The following is a 25,084-nucleotide window of genomic DNA, read 5'->3' on the forward strand; positions in this document are numbered from 1 at the left end:
AATTTAAAGTACAGACCATGTTTTAATGCCAAATTTATTTTAATACACTGATATTTTTTATTCATCTCTGTATGAAAGTCACAACATTCACCCTTTGACTTATTCGTATGAACAAGATTAAATGGATATACTAAGTTATCATAAATTTCTGATTTTGACAGAGTACTGTAGATTAATTCAAATAAATGAAAATGTACTTCCTCAATTAAGAAATACTATTTAAATACAGATTATAGTATGTAATAGATATGTACAATTACTCCAGATTCTGTACTCAGTTTAATGGAAATAACTCCTCTGGCTTCTGCAAGTTCCATGTTCCCAAACAAAAGACCTTCCATTTGAGACAAGTTTCCTGGTGATGCCTGCAGAAGTATAACGTAAAATCAAATTTTCTTTATTATAAAATATACAAAAATTGTAGGATTTTTTGACACTTATCAATTAAAAGCTATGGATTAAGTGCAGAAAACTTAGAAAAAAATGTTTCTTTTTCTACATTACTTTAATTTCAGGATTGGCAGTGCAAATGAAGAATCCTCATTGATAATAATAATAAAAAAAAAGAAAAAAAAATACTTAAGATCACAACTCCACATCATTATAGGAACGTTAAATCCATCTAAAAGTGTTTTTGCAAATGGTATAAAGTACAAAATGCTATATATCACATTCATTTTGATAAAGCATTAAATGCTTTAAAATACAATAATTTCTTAACATACATAATTACAAATCAAATGCCCCAAGGGCCTCCAGAAGTGTGTAAATATCATGATTGTACTTTTATTGTCATTTCCAAATGGTTTGATTTATAATCCTAACATTTGGCATACAACTTCTACGTAAATAAATGACTAGTGAAACAAATCTAATATATCCTAATTTTTATGTTTCATTTTTATACTGTCTTGTTTTCAAAATCATAATTTTTGGAATGCAATGCTCTTTTAGCAAATCAACAGATATTTATGTATATTTTTATATGATAATTATAGATCTGATAATGGTCAATCATTATCAATAGATAAATGTCAGTAATTTCTACAAATTTAGTAGAAACCATGAAAGTAATAATACCTATCACATTATGAACTACTGAAATTGTAAATGTAATTTTATAAATTGTCAGTAGATGTTATGTATTAGACAACCATCTTATTGTAATTACTTAATTTGTTTGCTTTACAACTCACTAGATGACAAGGACATGTTTTGTTAATAAATGCAATTGAACCAAATCAATAACAGATATGTGTTTCAGGAAACTTCATATTTTTCTTGAAATGTTCTCTATCTTTCAACCTATTAAATAGAACCAGCTTAATGTTAACCAGTTTTTAGAAATATAAATCATGAGAAATGGAGAAAATGATATGATACAATATACACTAATGGCCAAAATCTTAAGGTCAGTGAACATAAAGAAAAAATATGCATTTTTCATTGTTAGACTCAACCACTTATTTGAGTAGAGCTTCAAAAGATGAAAATAAGAAAAGGGAAAATAAAAATAAAAACTTTTTTGGCATTTAATAGGGAAAATGTGAACACTATGAAATTAGCCTAAATACTAGCTGGTCAAAAGGTTAAGACCATACCAAAAGAAGTCCTAAACAGGGTAGGAAATGCCCAACAAAAGATCTCAGTAGCGAGTTGCACGGCCATCATTGTGAATAACTGCAAACATTCTTTTTGGCATGGTTGATATAAGCATTTGCAGAAGGCTGGCTGGAATGTTATTCCAAGTGATGAAGATGGCTTCACGAAAATCATGCACTGTTTGGAATTGACGTACATTTCTAGAGACTTCCCTTGCCATCCACCCTGAAACATTTTCAATGGGGTTCAGTTCGGGCGAACATGCTGGATGGTCAAAAAGAATTACTTTATTCGCCATGAAAAAGTAATTTGTCCTGTAGGCATTGTGGATTGCAGCATTATCCTGCTGAAAGATCCAGTCATTTCCATACAAGCGAGGGCCTTCAGTCAATAAGGATGCTCTCTCCAACATGCCAATTTAGCCAGCTGCTGTTTGACACCCCTGTATAACCTGAAGCTCCATTGTTCCATGGAAGGAGAAAGCACCCCAGATCATGATGGAACCCTCCCCCACTGTGTCGTGTAGAAAATGTCTCCGGTGGGATATCCTCATCATGCCAGTAATGTTGGAAGCCATCAGGACTGTCCAGGTTATATTTTTTCTCATCTGAGAACAAAACCTTTGTCCACTTTTCTACGTCCCATGTTTGGTACTTCTCAGCAAAGTTTAACCGAGCTGTTTCGTGGTGTGGCCCTTGAAGACGTTTATGGTTTTTAAAGCCTTTCTCTTGTAGATGCCGTCTTATTGTTCTTGAGCTGCATTTTGCGTCCATAAGGGCCTTAATCTAGTTCGACGATTGGCTGGTGTCTTGCCGGACAACCAGTCAAATCTTCCTGCTTAACGCCGGCGAAATTGTCTTGGGCCAACCACTTGAAATTCTCGTTCCGTATCCCTTAGGGTCTTTTAAGAAATTTGCAAAAGCAGTTTTAATACGCCCAATTTCACCAGCGATGGCATGTTGAGAGAGACCTTGCTTTTGCAGCTCAACAATTCTGCCACATTCAAACTCTGTCAACTTTTTAGCCTTTGCCATGTTTTTACCCAATGTAACACAGGAGATATCAGTGGGAGATGTTGACAATGCTTGAACACAAATGACGTTGAGAGAGACCTTGCTTTTGCAGCTCAACAATTCTGCCACATTCAAACTCTGTCAACTTTTTAGCCTTTGCCATGTTTTTACTCAATGTAACACAGGAGATGTCAGTGGGAGATGTTGACAATGCTTCGTTTCAGTATGGTCTTAAACTTTTGACCAGCTAGTATTTAGGCTAATATCATTTTCCCTATTAACTGCTAAAAAAGTTTATTTTTATTTTCACTTTTCTTATTTTCATCTTTCGAAGCTCTACTCAAATAAGTGGTTGAGTCTAACAACACAAAATGCACATTTTTTTCTTTATGTTCATTGACCTTAAGATTTTGGCCAGCAGTGTAAATGATACTACCAATATAGAAAAGTTACAGCATCAATAATACTAATAATGTAAAAGCTTAATGATGAATTCAGTTTGATAAAAGTGAAGTCATTATAAAATGACACCTATCAGTTACAATAGAAATATTTGGTAGTGCACCTAAAATAATAATATCAATGAACACAACTAATTTGTTTTTCTGTGTATAATATTTATGTTATCATTGTGTTTCAATGTTCTCCTTCTTTAAGATTTAATAAAATAAAAGTTTCTAAAAAAAAATTAGAACTTTTGGTGAACTAGTTGTCTAGCATTTCTAAGGTTAAAATAGGCTATACTAATACAAAAATTAATAATAATAATAAACAAAAGCATTTTATTTCCTGTTAAAACTTTTAATTTTTTTGTGTGCATTTTTAAAAGATTAAATGTCCATCTTTATATAACCTAAACAAAATTTATATTAGTGTATTTTCTTTCTGAGAGAAAGCATAAAAGAGCATACATGCAATATCTGTATGGCATTCTACTCAGCACTCCTATGCCTGTAACAAGTGATTTATGCTACAGTTACCTTTGTTTAGGTTCACAAACTAGTAAATAAAGAACATTCACTTCATCAAAATATTAAAACAAAATCTTAATTTTACTGTGATTTATCCAAAACGTGTTTGCAATTTTGTGTGTGTGTACACTATCTTCAATACTTCATTTTTACTCAGCAAGAAAGAGAGAAAGAAAGAAAAACAATTTGTATTTTGAATTAATTGGAGCATTGTAAACCTTTTAATCTTTCTGCCATGTAACTGCTATGATAACATTGTTCTTGAACAGAATCTTCTAGTGTGGTTGGAAAATAAGCTACTAATCCCAAAAAGACAGGACCTCATCCTGTCACTCCAGACCTTGTCCTCATGGTGCAGTCTAAGTGCACTACATGGTGGAGGTTATATAACCGAACAATGAACAATACAGTTTAGTTTAGCTCAAGTACATATGTGATTAGTAACTTGAAGCAATGGCACTAACAAAAAAATAAACAGGTGTGAACAAGTAAAGGAAAAAAGAACAAACATGATATTTATATGCAAGAAAAACAGAAAGCAGCCAAGAAAGCTGAAGACAAAAGTCATTTAAATGCAGATTAAAAACAGTCATCATGGTAAGTTAACAAATAAATTAGTTTCACACAATGACTGTTACTCCTGCAATTAAAATCACTTAAACCTTTGCTTTGAATAAATTTTATTTTCTAAATGATGTTTCTTTTTTAGTTGTAGTAATGAGCTAAACTCAGAATCCATGAGTTCAAAGTTTTGGAGCTACCTTTCATGAAGCCAATGACACTGGATTGCATTCATGTTGTGAACAGAGAATAATTAATATACAACATTCTATAAGAGAAATAAAGCATTTGTAAATTCATAAGTGAATATTATCTTTATAAAAAAAGAAGTTTGTGCTTTGAAACAAGTTTCTTTTTCTTGTTTTTGTAGTAGTTATTTTCTTTGTTCAAAGCTGCAAAATGGGCTATTTGCAATCTATCAACCCCACATAACTGAACCCCTGATTTCAGTGTTGTAAATCCATAAATGAACCAATATCCCACAGGAGTAAAGTGTTCTGTAAAGAATATTTGTTATTTATAACTTGTTTTCTTTCCCTTTTTTTATATATTAAGTTGGCATTGATTCAGATGTTTGTTTTTTAGTACACACAGCTGGCTACACATTTCATCAAAATCCAGAGGGCCAAAAACAGACATTCAAATTCATTTGTGAATTTTTGCTTAGAAACTGTTAAAGTGGTATGAAAGTCAGAGGAACGAGGAGATGTAGAAAAAATTCATAAGTTTGATGTAAATGACTCAGCAGTTTGGGGTATTGAGAGATTTCATGGAGCACATACTCAATTAGATGGTAGTTCCTCCATGTCAGGAGTTAGTCATATCTTTGAATACATTCAGACAGGAGATAAAAATATATATATATTTTTAATACTAACACCATAATTCAATATACAGAAAGTTGTTAACGTTTCTAGTATTCCAAAATTCCATAGTTCCTTTCTTTAAAACAAAAAGTATGTATGATAAAATTAATTTCATATTATAGAAATGAATACTTTTGAATGGCAGAACTTACTTCTTTGGGGCAGACTGGAAATGGTGGAGAAGTTGAAAACTGATGCATATAAAGGGAGTTTAGTGATAGTCTGATGGTTATCTGGTTTCCCAGGAAATGCATATTTCTCTATGTAATGTTGTAAGCATCTCATTTCTTGTACAATAATGGTTTCAGAAGTTGTGTAGTTTACATAAACAAAATAACTGTCTGTTAATAGGTCTATACTCCTGTGTAGATGTAACCAATCCAACAAGATACAAACATGGAACATCACAAATTTTGAGAGTTACTAAAAATGATCTTTTCTTTTTCAATAGAAGTGTTTTCAGCATGCCAAATCTCAAAAAAATGTGTAATAACAACAATCATTGCTGTAACTAGACATTTTATGTAATATAGAGTTGTAGCAACTCGATATAAATACAAATACAAGCTTACAGTATTTTCATTATTGAGTAAATATACTACAATATAATAATATTCTTTATCAGTTAAAGAATTGTTTGTATACTTGACAGCAATGTCAAAATTAATCAAACGCAGATGAGAGTAATGCAGCACTTCCTTTAAATTTCCACTATGGGATCAAATTTAGAAGATTTTTGTACTTAAGGTCAACTCCATCTTGTTTTCAATAGAGAGTTGCACTAAAGTATTTTTATTACTTGTGATTAATTGCACAACAGAAGTTCATTAATACCAAATGCTGGTTTTGCCAATGCAGAGTAAAGTAAATTTTAACATTGCTTACAAAATTAGTCAGGAATGTACTGTAAACTAATAGTGATACACAAGTCTAGCATATCTTGTTAACTATAATAGACTAATAGTAAAGACTGACAGTAACAGGTGTTAAATATCAATATTTTCAATGACAGTTTCAACAGGGAGACAAAAGACCAAAATGTCCATGTGGGTCACAATGTAATTCACAGACCAAAGGTAGTGCAGTGGTCTAAGTGTTATTTCTAAAACATTCTAGAATGTCAAAGTCACATAAAAGGCTAGGGATATGACATCAGCACACCAGCTGCATTAACCTCATATACAATATATAATACCTTACAAAACTACATGGAATGAAGTAGATTTGTAAGGTATTATTGTTTGGAAATAAAATAAACAACCACTAACTCATCCTAAATTCAAGAGCTAATGCTTATACTCAGGGGCATAGATTTTTTACACCCGATGGGGGGGGGTGATTTTTGCAACCATTTATGTGGACTGTTCAATTTGCAAATTGTTATTCTCTGATTACGTGAACCTGAAAGCTGTAAACATGCCGTCATAGAGTAATCTTGTTGCCACGATACTTACATGTATACTTAGGCCTACTGACTGATACTTACGAACTATCGCTTAGATCAAAAAGCTACACAATTTGTAGGCCTGTGATGCAATAAAACAATTCAACAAACCAAACTGTAGGGGGGATGATTGTATGCACTATACTCCCCACCTAAAATGCAGGGGGGGGATGTATACCCTCCATCCCCCCAGGATCTACGCCCCTGCTCATACTGTATCTCACTATCCTTTATTACCCTTTTTCATGCCAGTGGTAATGTACTGTGAAGTTAAAACTAATAATTCACAAAAATCATTACATTAGAAACAAACTTCAAAGATACTTCACACAAACACCATGATAACCATGAGGACTTTTTAAAATTAAATTGGAAATGAATAAGATACTGTCAGATCTTATGTAAATTATTTATCTTATTCTAATCTCATAGATAAGAGTTCTCTATTCTCCTTTATTAATTTATGTATAGCTTTCAAAGTGACATCACTGATATTATTCACCTTCACTTGAGGAAGTCTTGATATAAAACAATTTCACAGCTCATATAAAACAAAAATTGTAGGAGTTCTTGAATTAAAAAAAAATAAAGTACACAATAAATGACAACAATATCATTAAAAACATCGAAAAATTCAAATTTAAATATTATTTAGACTAACAGATGGATACTGTGGTACCAATGGAACTATGAATGGTATGACAGGATCTTTTATTCTCAAACACTGTTTGCTTTATAAAAAGTTGATATTTTGTGGTTCTATATTAAAATTACTATGGATAATATTTTGCTATGATATATTAAAAACTATGGCTTTTAGTGTTAGTGTAACCTATATTCAGAAGCTGCCATTAATTGAAAATTGTTCCAATTCTAAGTGTCTTTCCTAAGTTTACCGCTTTTATAACCTATATCTTATAATCCTAAATTCAAAATCCATTTTTTTTTCCCACATCTTTTTACCCAGTATTTCTTAAGCTGATTATGGGTACCTTACTATCCAACACCCAAGAGCTACTGTTCCTGCTTCCTGTCTGAGATTTGTATAATTCCACTCTATAATGGTGAACTAAAAGCAGATCTCGCACAAATGACTCAAAATTCAACTTGCTAAGAGAAACAGTTTCTAGTTTTCTGGATCCTAAAAAGAAAAAAAAAATGAGGTAGGCATAAAAAGTGAATGTTTATATATATAATATATAATTCATATCATTATCCTTCAGTATTAAAAAAATTGATATTGCATATAAATAATATATATTTATGTAAAAAAAAAATTCATTTAAATTTGTCTAAAATATTAAAGGATGCAAGTTACTTCAGCATATAGCCTAGTTGCTTTGCACCATAAAACACCAAACCAACTACTCTGGTATATTTTTATATTTTTTTAGTTTCAAGAAATAAACTTCCCTATCCAACAAAATAAACACTATAAGACAAGAATTGCAGAGACCAAAACAAAAAAAACTGCAAAGCAAAATTAGCCTGTTGGGATTAGACCACTCTCTCATCTTAGTGATTAAATTGCACTTCTACATATATAAAAATTACTTAGCAAGAATGCAAATGTCAAAACTTGTAATAAATCAAAGAATTTTACACATCTTGTTTAGTACCAACTACTATTACATAAACAGGAGATTTAACCTAGTGTGAGAGCTGATGCACTTCTCACCACACTTATTCCTCCATAAAAATTCACTATCTTACAAAATTTTAAATGCTGAACTTTAAAGATTCATTTGAAGTATTAATAAAAATAGCATTGCAATTTCAAATAACAAAAGTCAGTAACACTTAATCTCATATCACAAGGTCATTTTAATATCCACATTATATTCTGTTTCCATTCACAAACTGTTTAATAGTTGTTTATGTAATTAGTCCATTTGCATTTCCCAACGAATTATTTAATGTGATGTTCAAGTACAAATATATATCCCCATAATGATGTCTCCATCTTTAAGACCCTTTTTCTGCATGTTACCGAGTTATAGTCAAAATTTAATCAAACCACTTTACTGTCAATGTATTTTAAAGAAATTATTTTTTATAGAGTAATACATAATTCAAAGTCTTATGTTATCTCAGTTGTTATTCCTTTATTTCAAAAGAACACTAACACAATAATTAAAGTGCAGCTTTTTATTTTGTACAGGTTCCACCATGGTTACAACTGTTAACTTTACAATCTGGTACAGAAGAAACTCTGTGTAAATTAGATATTTCCATTCAAAGGTTCATAGTATATCCTATTTAGTTTATTCACCAGTAAATCAAGCACATTCCAAGAACTTTTGTCCTGGAGCAAACCACTGTAAAAGTTCTTCAGTTCAAGATAAGCCACACCCTCTTGCAAAGTAGAAGCTGCATTCCAAAGCCACAGTTTCAAATTGAAAGGCATGCTTATCACCAATAGAAAAAGCAGATTTTTACAGAACTTTTTTCTGCAAATAATCTTTCACCTACTGTGATGCTAACTTAGGCATACAATCCCTAAGTATACTGTTGCATGTCTTTATCTGTAGTGTTCAGATGTTTTCTTTTCTTTTGTACTTGTTAGTTTGGTAGACAGTTAACTAGAATATGAAGTAAATCCTATATTTAATTTAACTATATATTATTTGTGTTCTAAAATTCATATTCAAAAGGATTAGTGATGTTTTAAATTTATTATATGTTTTACCTCACTCACCCAGCATTTTATAAATTAGCAAACGGAAATACCATTTTGTTAAGGGCTAAACTATCTCTGCCAATCTTAATGTTATATTGCCAAATGACACCTGTTGTTGTGTGTGGGAATAAATAATCAAAGGTAAAGAAAGAAAATATTAAACACTGAAAAATTAAAAGAGAAAATGTAAAGACATGAAATTAAATGTATGATCCAAAGAATTCTTCAATGAAGTGATATAAGATATGTATATATTTCCATTTTCTAATTTTTAACATTTCATTGTACTGTACATTGATAATAGCTAGTTAGTAATGTTAAAAAGTAGTAAACAAAATATAAACATTTACCCTAAAAAAAACTTTATCTTGAACATACTTTAGAGACTGAGAGAGTAAACTGTGAATCTGTAGAAGAAAAACTTGTACCTTATGCTTAATACGGAAATTACTTCAGAGACCAAGCACAAATAATCACACAACAAATTATTGGTAGAAATTGTGGAAAAAAATGAAAGTTAAATATTTTATTTTTTGCTAACTACATACTTTTATGTAAATTTCTGGGGAAAAGTTTAAGCAATTTCATCCACTGTTTTTATCATTGGAAAGAAATATAATAAGAGTTGTGTAACATGCTTAAGTCTAAGTACACAGTCATCAGTGTTATTACATATATGCACACAATTATACATGTAACCTGTCCAATACACACATGACTACACATGGTCACATACACTACCAGCTAATGGGCATATAAATATGGATTACTTTGCAAGGTCTTGGTAGTTGATGTCCCATATGTTCTCATATATAACTAGTTATACTCAACTCTTTTCTTTTCAGATTATTACTGGAATTTGCTGATTGTTTAGTCACCACTCCCTACCAGTAAGTCTATACAAGCAAAAAAATATTCACGTGTTTTTTGTCTTATTCAGAAAGTATCTTATGTCCACAACATTTTTGACAAATGAATTACTAATGCTGGTTGAACATCACTATTCAATCAGTTATGTTTCTTATCAAAATATGTAGTAATCCCACACTAATTTCTTGTTTATTAAAATGGAGACATATTTAAAGTTACTGTTACCATCCACAACAAGGTTAACCTTTTAGCAACAGGCTCGGTATAATACACACAAGTTTGTATACACATTTGCACATGTTAAGTATTTGAACTATAGTTTTTGATGCAGCATGAGTATCTTCATAAAATGTAGTACATTTTTATTGAATATTAGTAGTTTTTTTTAACATAACAAATCTGACTTTTTACTGAAGATTTGTGAAAATAGTCTGTTTCATTACTAGTCTATGCACAGTGATTTTCTTGTGACAATTAAAAACTATTCTTCATCCCAAAAATCTCAAATATTATTTTTATAATATCTAAAGCCCCCAAAATACATTTCAAACATTTTTTTTTTTTCAGTAAGAATATTTTTCTCTGCCCTGACTATGTTGGGATCTGTCAATTTGACCAGCCTTGTAACAAATATACAAAAATTAGGAAATAAATATAAACTATGAAATTTTTATTCTAGAATAATTACAAATTATTACACAAATATACAAATGTTTAAGTAATTTAAGTCTCATAATATTATATATTCACTACTTTTACTATATTGAGCTTTTAGTTGTGTCTGGCTAAAATTATATAACTTGCACCAATGTGTTGCATGTGCACTCATGTCTTCACATCCAATAATATAAAACTGACCTTTAGTCTTTACAAAGTGACTTTGTCTTAATTGTGTTTTAGTGGACTAGAATTTTGTAATATATAGTTACACTTTAATTATTATGCATTATATATGCATACAGATTAACACCTTATTTCTCAATAGTAATAAACAAATTGTTCTTAGAATATGTAACAATAAATAAAGAAGTAAAGCAAACAATTCTCTCTCCTAATCACAATCTTTATACTCAGTTGTCACTTGTTGTAGGTTGAGGTTTTTAAAATTTTGTACGTGGAGGATGTGAACCAAAATATTTTTTCTGGTTTTATATATACAGTTGAATAAACCCAAAATCATAAAATACTATATCAATATGGCTATAATTCCACTTTAATTCACCAAGCTTAGTAACTAAGTTATATTTAGGCCTAAAAAACATGAAACTTCTAAAAGACTAAAAACACAACCTACCTCCTTGAAATCTTAGTTTGGAGGAGAGTGGCAGTCTTTTAACAAATTAAAATGGCTCTAAAAACCAATAGGGTAATATTTTAAGCAGTCAATTACCTATTCTCATGTCATATATCAAAGTAGGTATATACAACAGACTGTTACCAAAAATGTAAGGGTTGAACTGGGTCACTGTGTTTGATTCAATGTATAAGAAATATTTTAACAAAAAATAAATAATAAATAAATAAAATAAAATAAATAAAATTAAAATATATATATATATATATATATATATATATATATATACATGCACACACAAACACACAAGTAATTTTACTTTGAATGTTTTTTCTTGTCATCATTAAAAAAGACAAGGTTCTTATTGTATATTCTAGCTTGTCATAATTGGTAATTTGAGTTCATAATTCATATGAAACTACAGACTTAGTATTTTGACATCATAAACATCTAATTTGAAACAGTGCTTCATTCAACATACCATGTAACTCACAAAAATTGATATTTAGCTGTGTTCTTTTAATATTTACTTTTATATTAAGACGTTAACCAATATATAATAAAGTTTGAATTATAATCTACAATTTGATACCAAACATATTGACATAAATTCAAAAAATAGAAATTCAATAAAATTCTGAATGCAAATCAACAAACATGATGATATAGTCTGCGATCTGTGACCCATTGTGAAAGGGTTAAATCTAAAATCATTACCATTACATTTTTCAGTAATGTGCCTTCTTTTATGTCCTATATGGTCTCTACAGTACAGTCAAGGTATTTTGTACAGGACGCTGACTGTGAAGGTGGGTTTTTAGAGGTTCTACCTATCTACTTAATATTAATTCTTAAATACCTGCTACCAAATAATTGAATATCAAATTGTGAACAGTTTATCGGTATACATAATATTAGCTGCAAATCCCTTAATGTTTCTTTATGGAGTTATAAACTTAATTCTGCATTTGGGGCTGAAGAGAAACAGAGATTTTTAAGTACCTCTGGTTGTCAAACATGCCCCTTCAGAACTTGTTTCATATTAAACCAAAATTCCTGCAAAGTTAGTTTGTTAGACACAAGACGTTTCAAACATCATCTTCTACATTTCAGCTGCTTAAGTAAATTGTATAGTCACTAATATATTTCTACAAGTTTCTTTAATTGGTAGTTGCCCATTTCACAGTCAACTCAAAATGAATACTCTTGTCAACACTGTATATCAAAAAATATTTAGATTTAGCACATAAAATGATCAATATAACTTGCATCTCAAAAATGGTTAAGTAACAAACAATAACAAAACCCTGGGAAAACCCCATCTTCTGACTTCAGAGACAATTTAGAATTTTATTAATCCTATTTGAAAATGTGTAATACACATCAGACAACATTGTTTAAAATCTAAAAACAATAAAATAAAATATTTATTCACTTATCAGTAAACTTTTATACGAATATGTAGGGTATACGTTTTCCAAACAATTCATCATTGTTTTAGACATTCACAAGTTTGTTTATGATAATTTTTGAAGCCTTAAGCATTCTACCTATAACTACATGTAGTTAGTTATTGTTTGCAACCCATGAAGATAAATAACCATAATTAATTATTTGGCAAATAAATACCTAGTAGAAATCTATTATTTTCAATATTCTTTATATAGTCTAAATTTAAAGTAAAATAAGACTTTTGATACTCATAACTTTATCTTACAAAGTTTTAAACTCTATTAGTGAATTAATAAGAATGTTTAGAATATTTCTCAAATAGAGGAAGTAGTCCTTCCACATGGTCTTCCACAGTTAGTTTAGAATGTTACTTTAATTGGATATATTCCTGTAATCCTTCAGTTTTCATGCTGTTGCTAAATGTAATATGATATTATTGTTTGAATACTGAAAGGTAATAAACATGTAACTGTTCTTTTTCCCACTTAAAAACAGCATACACCAACCACTAGAAACTCGTTAATCCATATTAGTTTAATCATGTTTTTTGACTCCCATCGTAACAGTCAAGAAGGCTAAAATGGTCCTAACATCAATTAGCTGATTTTTGAAAGCATCAACAACTACCCAAAAAAATAGGAGAAAATAAAGATTCAAAAACTGAACCATTCATTCAATAATGTTATCATCCTCAGGCCTAAGAGAAATTAGTTCCAAATTTAAAAATATACCTAAAAATATAACAAGTGAGTAGAAATTTCATAAGAATAAAAGCTAACTGATAAATCCTAGTCTTCAACAATGAAGGTGAACAAACCTAATCAAAATGATGTCATTTTTTTTCTTCTCCTTTATAATTGTGAAAATACTGTAGCTTTTGCAGATGAGTGTAAAATCCACTAAAAACACCAATAGGCAATTGAAACATAACAGCCTGAATACACTTATCACAGGGAAATTCTATGAACAGACGAAATGAGTAAGGCCTCCACAGAAGTAATAAAACTTCCATTACTACTAGCTTTATATGTTGCAATAGTTTATGCTGACATCAGAATTCATAGTGTGTTAAGTTAACAACACAAGTGCTAAAAAGGAAATCTTGAACCATAATAAAAAAAACAACAGTTTGTATTAAACCGCATGATAACAAGTGCAATACATCACATGCCAAGTGGACAATTGGAGAGTTATGGATGAGTTGCTGTTTGTTCTGCATTGCATTAAAGACATTTATAACTCTCAGTAACATAACTGTTGGCAATACAAGTCAACAAGCAAAGGTTTACAGTTACTCTAAAGGAAATTCTATCTGATTTGAAGACAGATTTATGTATAAAAACAAATAAACTAATTTTTCTTAAAAATTTAAAAAGAAAAATGAGTACACAGGGAGAAGACGTTTCTTCAAAAATCTATTTTTTAAACTACTTTAGCAAATCATTGTACTTACTTGTTTTAATATTTTAACCACAGTAAGTACAAAATTAACTTTTCAAACATAAGGATATTAATTTTCCTCACTTTACAAATCCAGATAACAACAATAACATCTTTGAAGAATAAAAAAACTAAATCACTTACCAGAACAATAATACTTGACTACGGACATAGACTTGAAAAATTCTTTAGCAACAAACACTGCATCAGATCCATGTAAAGTATAAAAATCCTAGGAAAACATTTTTGATAATATATATTTTTCATAAACACTTAATCAGCTAAATTAAACATCTGTCAAGTATTCTTTTTTCAAATTATAACATTTCACAACTACATTTTTTCATATAGTTTAACTTCTCAAAAAAAAAGGCAGAGCTAGAACTGCATTCAGCACTGAAAATAATTTATCTCAGTTCAAAGTCTGTACAATAAACTCACCACTCACAAGATGTTAGCTCTTTCAGTATGGGCCCTGTACTTTTAATACAGTAAGGATATTTTCACAAAAATTACAAGTCATTCACATGAAAAATATCTTATTTTAATTATTATTATTATTACTATGATTTAAGATTTTTAAGTACTGTTCTTCTAATATGTTTGCCTTTTCATTTTGAATGTTGACAATTTAACATGCAAAGTAAATTTGATTTTAAGATTAAAAATGCTTTTATACATCAAAAAAATGTCAAATTTCACATATGAACTCTCTATAACTTTCAGATAATCATTAAACTTTTACTTAGAATATTTTATGTTATTTTCACTACTGCACATCTGTTCAAGTTTGGTTAATCTGACCAATCTTGTAGTCACTATAAAAAGTTAGGAAATAAGCAGAAATTGTTTTTTCATTCTAGAATGACTATAAATTGTAACACAGAAACACTAATGTTTATTTTAGATTAAATATCCAAACATTAAGCATATGTTTTATTTATATTTTATTGACGTTTCAGCCATGCCTGACAAATATTACAAAAGTTGCTATGACACAGCACAAGTACACTTTGAAATTAATACCACAGGGTTTCACTATAATTTATCATGCTTGTAACTAAGCTGTATCAAAGTCTTAAAAAAAATTATTAATCTTACAAATGTCTCATCTTGCCACTTGAAATGAAAAGAGAGAGCTCTCCACAAAAATACTTTGCAAAGGCTGAGAAAAGCAATAGGTGGACATTTGAAGCTTTTGACTTGTTATATCCACAAATTACTAGGGAAAGTAGTTGTATATATATACATAAAAAATAGTTTCAAACAAATGAAAGAAGTGAGTGGGGCCACCTCACTTGATTCAATAAATATATTAATATCTTAGAAAACAGAAAAAATAGGAGGTTCTTTTCTTAGTCTAACTTGTCAACATTAGTAATTAGAGAATACAATTCGTAAGAAACTGTAGACTTTGTATTTGGACATCAAAATATCTAATTTAAACTAATATGAATTCAACATACCACTTAACATACAAAAATTAATATTTAGGATTTTTAAAGATATATATATACTTTTAAATTAAGAAATAAACTAATGTATGATATTAATATCTAAATTATAATATCCAATTTGATACCAAACTTACTGACATAGATTCATACAATAATAGCTTAATAAAATTGTGAATACTGGTCTATAAATACAATGACATAGCCTTTGACCTGTGACCATGGATAAACTGGTGAGGGTAGGGTTAATTGTCTACAACTGAACCACTAACCATGATCAATGTGGATGACATCTTGGTGTTTTCATCCAACACATAATCAGTATAACATAATGGTATGTGTAGGTGATACGATTTCATTTTGAAATGAGATGAAATGAAGCCAAGTTGATTGTTCTCTCCATGTGTACATAGTGCTTGGAATAAATTTATTTCCTTGTATGTATTAATTTGATATTAGTTAGATTGCATGCAAGTTTTACATTTATATTTTAATTAATTATGTATTGTTTGTGTTTTACAATGAATACTTGAAAGGTTTGAAGGTTTTTCTTTCTTTTTATAAATTAAAATGTTATAGTTTGGATTCTGAAAGGTTATAAACAAGATGGCATACATCATCCACGTGTCAGTTTTTGGGAAGGTGTCTGTGCACTGGAATTGCCTAATCAAAATAGTAATAGAGCCCCATAGGGACCAGTTATGATAAACATAAATAAAAGACATATAAGTTGGAGATGAAAATTTAAAAAATTCAAGTGAAAAGATAAACATGAAATTAAGCATATTAAAAAAAAATTAAATTTTTAATTTTAAAAATCTCATTGCGCTGTACATTAATTTTAATCAATAGTTAGTATTACAGTAAAAAAATGGAAACAAATATAAATATTTATATTTATGTTAAAGCTTTAGATATGCACTTATGAGGATTTAGAGATTATGCAAATGAATGTAAAAACTAAGAGAGTAAACAGAATGTTTATACTCCAAATGAAAATCACCTTATATGTGAACAGTTTAGAGCCCGAGTGCAAATAACATTTAATAATCATACTAGAAAATACAAATTAATCCGATCCACATAGGTCAAAGGCCATGCCATTGCATTTGTTGACTCAGATTCAAAGTTTCATTGAACTACTATTTTATTTATCTATGTAAATAAGTTTGTTATTAAATTATAGATGATAATTAAATTTTAGTATTATGAACTATTTAATTTCTTAATTTTAAAAATAAATATAAAAATACACCTAAATATCAATTTTTGATGTCCAAATACAAAGACTATAGTTTTGCACAAATTAAAAACTCAAATTACTGATACTGAGAAACTAAAAATACCAAATAAAAAACCTCCCATCTTTTCTATTTGCTGAGATACTGTTACATGTATTGAATCAAATAGTGGTCCTGCCCATCTCTTTCCATCTTCAGAAAGACATGCTTATTTACACATACTATTGTCCACAACGTGTCAATAACCAATCAAAAGCTCAGAAAGTCCCCCTAGTGGCTTTCTCAGAGTAACTGAATTATTCAAGTGCCAACTCATTCTTCAAAGCTTAAATTAAAAAAAAAAGAAAAAGTGAGCTTAAAATTTCATAATTTTTTTAGACACAATCAGAGTCTAGCTACTAAGCTTGATAAATTATAATAGAATTATATAGTACTGACATGGTAACCTATAGCTTTTGGTTATTTAAAATGTACATATAAAACCTAAAACAAATACTTCATTTCCCATCCTTCACTTGAAAATTAATAATGCTTAACAACATATGGCAAGCAGCAAACAAGTACAAAATGTATAACTAAAAGATATACTTGTTTGCTATGCTTTATTTATTTAGCTTTCTTTGTTTTAAGAAAAAATAAGTTTAAGAACTTATTTTTGAGTAGCAATAATGTATATACATATCTAATGTAATTATAATTGAAATGGAGCTGTATTTTACAAAACCTAAGTCAATTGAAACAACCAAGACAGGTCACTTTATAAAGGTCAGTTTTATATTCTTGGATCTGGTGACTCAACTGTATATGCATCACATCAATGTAACTTCTGTAACATTATCCAGGTACAGGTGAAAGGTTAATTTAACATAAACTGAAGTTTAAGCTATTTTCACTAAACATTTGTATTTGAGTTATAATTTGAAGTAATTCAAGAACAAAATCAAAAAAATTTGTATTTCCCAATTTCTTTATGGTGACTGTTCAAATTTAGAATCCATAGAGACTCAACAGTGAAAATAACAGATCAAGCTTTTCTTTAAAATGTTTGATAATTATCTGGAGCTTAAAGATTTCTTATGTGAAATTTGAAAATTTTCTGATGAATAAAAGTAATATTAATCTTATAAAATCAAAATTACTTTGCATGTTGGAAAGTCAACATGTGATAAGAAAAACAGGCATGAAAAACTATTTAAATATCTTTTAACCTTTGAAAACTGTGACAAGCACAAAATTTAAACTGCTGAGTGAGTTAAACATTTTATTTATCTGAAACTATTTTTAGAAATGTTCTTGTTGATTTTAAACAATTTCAATAAATTATTTCACTTCTGTAAAGAACTTCCAGGAGAGTTACATAACCTACTTACAATGTAAGTAAATCATTGTTACATGGATAAATGATAATTTATATGATTCATACACATCATTTGATTATTTTCTTCCACATAAAATGGCTTTATTTTCAATTTGTATTTTTTTTAGTCACAAATCATTTTAAGTTTTTAAATTCCCATACATTCTCATAAATTAACTCCTTATCTAAAGTAATGAATATCTTTTTTTGTGATCCTACTAAACTCTTAACATATAACATAAATCTATACTTCATAGATGGATAACAAGGACATACTAGAATAAAATTCAGTTAGCTAGTAACATTTTTTATTCTTCCAAAAACCTATAAGTGAAAGCAAATAAGAATGAACACTAATGTATCAAGTACAAAAAGACTTAATCAATGGACTGTTGAACGTACTTACATTTCTGTCAAAAAAACGAAAGGTTGTAGATGATTTCTATGAAAAAAAAAACACCAATGCTAATCCAATGACAGACATACATACAAAATTGTAAGCTCTAATATTTTCAAAAAAATTAAGGTACCCATTACATTTTTCTCTGATGCAGCAATCTTTTCAAAATTATTGGAATTGGTTTTAGTAAAACTTTACCATAAATACTAGAAACTAAATAGTGAACTGAACATAAATATCTTGTGAAAAAAAAAAGCAATTTTTAGAACTAATGAACAATTTAATCTTGTATACAAAGCATATCACAAAAAATTATCATAAAATTTACTTATATCAAAACATTGTAGATGTTTTGAGAGCAAAATAGATTTTTTTATAACTGAAAGTTAACACTCTTAAACTGAAAATGTGTTTCCAGTAGATTTCATCTTGTTTAAAGTTCTAGACTTTTACTGCCTTATACCATCTCAAATTTTTTCTTACCATTAGCCTTGCTACTCCCACTTATTACTGCTTACAAACATGCAAATGATCATGTAGCATCCCTCCACTAATAGGAGTGTGGCACTACTTCTATTGTAACTAGTACCTTCTATAATCATGCATATGTTAATCACTTTTAGATTAGTCATAACTAACCAAAGCAAATCATACCAGAAGTTGAGAGGGCAGGTGAGAAATGTGAGAGGAGGTAAGTATCAGAAATTCATTTTCAGTTTGCAAAAAATGTTAACTTTTGATATGATATCTTACCTCTTTCATGAAAAAGCTAGAATCCTACATTGAACTGGTAGAAGGATGATGAGAAAATCATCCCACTTGAAGAATCATACAAATAAAAAACATGAGATGTGAGGAGGTATTAGTAACAGCACACCAGTGAGAAACCACACCACTCTTCACTCTATAGTAATGTCTGGTAATCTGGATAGGGCAGGAACTTGGAGGGGTCCCAAAAAACAAAGAAACAATGGCACCTTCTAGAGTAGGGTGGCACAACAAACCATAAATGTAAGTTAAAACTCAATCAACACCTTGCAGCATACGGAATTGTACCTTAAGGTTATAGTAGGAAGGGATACTGAACTTTTCACTTCAAAAACACATAGCAGTGAGGGAGAGGAGCTCCTGTACTGACAACCCATCTCTGCATATGTGCACCTCCAACACAACCACCATCAGATCTATGAGAAAGCAATATCCAGCAGAAGGTAGGAAGGAAGAAGAGAACCCAGGTGGTTGCTTATCTCAAATTCAAAACCTGATAGCAACGTGAATTTCTTCATCCAGTTCACAGTAAAAGGAGGTTACCCAGTCTTGTATAAGCAGGAAGTTATATGTCTTCTCTCCAACTACAACGCACAGATCCACTGGGAGCCATCATCCAGAAGACAGTACAAAGAGGGACCACAAGTTTGGAGTTGTATCTCCAGTCTAAAACCTGGCAGCATTGGGAATTTAATGTCCAGTCTATGGTAGAAGGGTACTAGCAAAACACTTGTGAGGACTTATGTGACTGAACTGTCTCCAATCAAACTGCAATCCCCAGAAACCAATATTCAAAAAAATTGTAGGAAAGAGGGTGTCTCAGCCAAATGGGATTACGTGATAAACCACTCCAGTAGCTTAGAACTGGTAAGTGACAGACACCTATACTCCACTAAAAGAAGCAAAAAGTGAATTGGAGATTCCAGAGGACTACACCAGAGACAGGATTTGCAATACCCTATTTTGTAAGGCAGTGATCATACTGATGGATTTCATCATCAACATCTGGTGACATCTGAAATATTACATCAGTTTCACAGTAGAATGAATATAAAATACTATAAATCAGACATGAGTAGCAATTTGTGTCTGTTTAGCTCATGTTAGTCCATGAGTGTATGGTTGGAATGAACATATTTATGAAACAAAAAATACCATGAAGCCCTGCAGAACACCTTATTTCAACAGTGGGCACAACATGACCTGAATAAGTCTTATGACATTGTATTCTGAAAGTATAGTTAAGTAGACGAAGTTAATCAAACAACATGTGGAGGCTTCTGGAATGGTACATCAATATCTTTGGTAGTAATTAACTACCATGTTTTTAAATTATACAGTGCTGATTTAGGACAAAGTTTACCCAATCATGCAACACTCACTAGAGTGTTTAAATATGATTTAAATATGTGATAAAGACCCCTGCAAAGAAAGAGAAATAAAATACTTACTACTACATGCAAAGAGTTACAGCACTGATGACATCCCCATAGGTAAAATGGAAATGTACAGCCAGGGACAAGGTAAGGTGATGGATCTGATGGGAAGAAAACATGAAAAAGGCACCAATAATCAGGCAAATTCGACCAAGAGGGGTAATGGAAAAAGTCACAGGAGAGGTAAGGATTTCAGTGAAGAAAAAAACTACCCTAAGAACCATGGAAGAGAGCAGTACATGTCATATGCCTTCAGAGAGCCCTAATCAGGCAAAGGAGATTAGAGTGGATTCATAAAGGTGGGAAAAGGAGAGAAGAAAATGGGATTGTGAAAAAACAGGGAAGATGGATGAAAGCAGACCAGACTACTGAAATGACTTCCAAAACCCATAGATCAACCCCAAGGACCTCTAAAAGTTGGTAAATGGAAGAAGTCTGGCCACACCAACCTCCATCCTAAAAGGATAGTCAAGGGAAGATGCAAGAAAAAAGTCCAAAATATCACTGTCTGGTCCACACATTAACAAGAAGCAAAACCAAATGCTGCAAGTCCAAATAACAGAAGTTGGAATGATGATAATGAAAAGTATGATCATCCATGGTACATGGGATTTGAGGCATACTGACCCCTGAAAGCAATTGCTCCTCTCCCATAAAACAAAAACATCTTACATAAACCACAATATCTAGGGGAGGAGGAAATACTAAATAATGACCCAAAAGCTCATTCCCAAGAAGAGTAGAGGTTGAACATAGGAAGCAGAAGATAAGTACAAAAGATAACATACCTAAGGAGCAAATCCACAAAAAGGGAAGGAGGTTTGACAAGTTCCCTAAAATCACATGTAACCAAGAGGCATAGTCAGGACAGAGAAAAAGGCTATCAAATCCAAAATTAAAATATCACTGATAATCTTGTAAAGAAAAATCAGCATGTTCTGATTGTTACATGAAATTGATCAACTCTAAATGAAACAGAAATATCACTTCATGGGCAAAACATCATGGTTTTGATCCACTGGAAATTGTCAGCAGCCTTGCTGCCATAGTCAGGACCACCAAAATTGAAAAAGACAAATGTTCAATAAACAGAAGAAAAATGTAAAATAAGTTAAACAAGGTAAATGTGTGTGCATAGATTAATTAAGCTGTGAGAGAAAAACACATTTAATCAGTAGTGTTGCTAATTAAAATATGATTGATGTGCATGATTAGAGTATTAATTACAATAGGGTAATACAGCACTCTTATAAGTGAAGGGTTGCTGCATGATCATTTACTAAATATAAATAAATTTAATTATGCAGTAAAAAAGTTGGAGAGCAAGGCTAATATCAAATAAAAATTTGTACCAACAGAGAGCAGTGAAAGCAAGAAAGCTTTTTGTAAGAGGAGGCAAGATATATCAGAACTAATTCTAAATTAGACAAGATTTTACTGCAATTGTAAAATACGAGGCTTTTCATCATATATGATGCACAGCTTTGTATCACCTTAATTTTGTTGAACAAAATTTAAATGTTAAATTGGTTAATCAAATATTCTTCAAAACTATTAACAATTTCATTAAACTAAACGGATAGTGGTTACCTAGTGGGGCTCCTTAGCATTATTATTATTATATATTACTGATCATATACAAAAATGACATTTTCACACAAGAATAGTGCAAAATTCCTTGCTTTAAATTAAACTTTAGGCCTAACAAAAAACAGAAATTTATATGTGACAGTTATAAAAGTTTCACAAAACCTCTTCTAATGCTTCTACACCAGACTTCGTGCAACCGTCACAATATACATGCATGCTTAAATACTCCAGTGACATAGTAACATATTGCAATAAACTGTTTTCAGGCAACCAGTTCTATACATCAGCATATATTTAAAAAAAAAAATCTGAATACTGAAGTACAAAGTTAACAAAAATACCATTTTGTTTTTTTTACATAAATTTTTATATCTGACAGGATAAGGTTTAACTCTCACATTAATATTATGTATGAGGCAGATTTTTTAAACATTGATCATCAGGTTCTTTTGTTTTAATGAGACATTATTTCTAGCAAGATTCAAGGTTTACAAAAAAAACTTAGTTCTCAGAATTTCAAAGGTCCCACTGTAGCAATTATTAGAAATGTAAAGCATGCTTTTAATTTAAATCTACTACAGTTATACTTTCACTATACTTAAAATATAACCTCATGCTACTTAGCACATGAAAACATTAGTCAACAGCAGAACCAACTTTGTCACAAATACTAATATTTTACAAAATACTTTTCATTTTTAAATCACTAACCTGTGGCATTGATAAATAAAATGAAATGAAAGCTTGCTGCTGTTCAGGTTGTCCTTCTAAAACAAAAAAATAAAAATAGTGAATACAAACAACACTTGTACAAACTTGATAAACTGTATAAAATGAAAAATTATGTAAAAATATTCTTTCAAATTGCAATAAGGAAGAATGTGTTTTTAAACAGATAAGATGTTTTGATCATTCTCAAGTACATTTTAACACCAAATAAAGTTTATGAAATTAAGTCATCTGTTTGTTTGTTTCTGAATTTTGCACAAGGCTACTCGAGGGCTATCTGCACTAGTTGTCCCTAATTTAGCAGTGCAAAACTAGAAGGAAGACAGCTTGTCATCACCACACACCGCCAACTCTTGGGCTACTCTTTTACCAATGAATGGATTGACTGACATTATAACGACCCACGGTTGAAAGGGCGAGCATGTTTGGTGTGATGAGGATTTGAACCCGTAACCCTCAGATTACGAGTCAAAAACTTCATTTTGATTTATTCAGCCATGCAGTACAGCTTTACAATTTTGCATGGCAGAATGAATCAAGAAAAATCTATGACATGAACTGGAAGAAATTCCTTTTTCTGGGTGAGTTGGCATGGAAAGACCCAAATGCATACCAGTAAGCATGAATTGACAGATTATTTATTTATGAAGGAACAGAAAAACCAAACAGTAAGTGAATTTGAACATGTAACAGAAATGTAAAAAGTCTGAATAAGATTAAGAATGTCTAGAGTAATAATGATAAAAAACACAGTTGAGTGTGGATATTTGTTAATTGTGGGACTGCAAGAATTTATTAAGAAAGCTTTTCTGATTTTTTTCTTTTGTTAATGTCAGGTTCATGTTTTATTACATTCTGTTCAGAAAAACTGACTGTTTCTGTTATGTTCATGGATTTGGGAAGGGAGGTTTTGGTGTTCTTTTCACCTAATATTCAAATTAAGTCTTGTTTCTCCTATGTAAAAGGCTGGACAATTGCTACACTGTATTTTTTAAATGTTTCTTGGCAGTAGAGATTCACTATCTCTTTCTTAACATTTACATTTCATTTCATAGGTAAAAAATGAATCTAATCATTAAAGTTATTTTCAAATGCTAATATTTTCTGACTCCCTGTCAGATGTATACTAATGTTTTCTATAGATGGTACATTGCCAACGATTGCCAAGTTTCCTCCATTTCATAGTGTTTACTGGGTTTGTCTGTTAAACAAGTTTGTCGTCTTTAAATAATTTATGTTTCAGTATCTACTGTTATAGGAAATTGGTTTATATTAGTAAAGCACTATGTATGTAATTTCTTAAATACTGTCTATGATGTATATTCATATACATATACATATATATAATAAATTTAGCAGGCTTTTTAGATACCTAGTTTCTCACAGATTATATGATTAGAAAATCAGTTTATGTAATTTAACTTGTAATAACATATTTATAAGTAGAAAGTAAACTGAGACAAAACTATACTTATAAATATAGTTTTTATCAAACACAAGAACTGTTTATGCAGAAAAAACACTAGAGTAACGAATGAAAGGTGTATTTAGTTTAAAACCTTTCCGTTCATTCATTGATGAAATATGATATAATTAAAATGACCACTTTCCAAAACACAAATAGGTGAATTTCTATTTTGTTAATGAAAAGCTTTTTTTGACACAAGCAAAGAAATGTGCAACCAAGAGCAGGATGTATATCTAAATCATTATACCAATCTTAATGGAAATTATTTATTTTAAATTTTATGGCATTAGTCTGAAATAATTTTGAGCAATAGTAAATCCATTTTATTACAATGAGCTTGTAAGCATTCACAAGTTGTAACATTAAAAATTATCCACTGTATTGTTCCTTCCATCATTTTTATGAAATTCTAATAGAACATAAAGGCAAAAAGCCATCTTAAAAATAT

At 30.3% G+C, this 25,084-nt stretch overlaps 1 protein-coding gene across 6 annotated transcripts in view; it reads right to left on the reverse strand.

Moving 5' to 3' along the window:
- The window catches only part of LOC143229157 (DNA mismatch repair protein Msh2-like), a 146,197-nt gene that overhangs the window by 103,492 nt on the left and 17,621 nt on the right, over positions 1-25,084 (reverse strand). For 4 of the 6 annotated variants that reach the window (XM_076461065.1, XM_076461061.1, XM_076461060.1 and 1 more), the window contains exons 2-6: positions 23,151-23,206; positions 18,652-18,687; positions 14,338-14,425; positions 7,450-7,598; positions 255-365 (exon numbers count right to left, since the gene is read on the reverse strand). In XM_076461065.1, the coding sequence (XP_076317180.1) occupies positions 255-365; positions 7,450-7,598; positions 14,338-14,425; positions 18,652-18,687; positions 23,151-23,206 (440 nt within the window). The remainder of the gene's footprint in view (positions 1-254; positions 366-7,449; positions 7,599-14,337; positions 14,426-18,651; positions 18,688-23,150; positions 23,207-25,084) is intronic. The other 2 variants (XM_076461062.1, XM_076461063.1) reach the window with 1 other exon arrangement.

Source organism: Tachypleus tridentatus, chromosome 10 (assembly GCF_004210375.1).
Source record: "Tachypleus tridentatus isolate NWPU-2018 chromosome 10, ASM421037v1, whole genome shotgun sequence".
Classification (NCBI taxonomy): domain Eukaryota; kingdom Metazoa; phylum Arthropoda; class Merostomata; order Xiphosura; family Limulidae; genus Tachypleus; species Tachypleus tridentatus.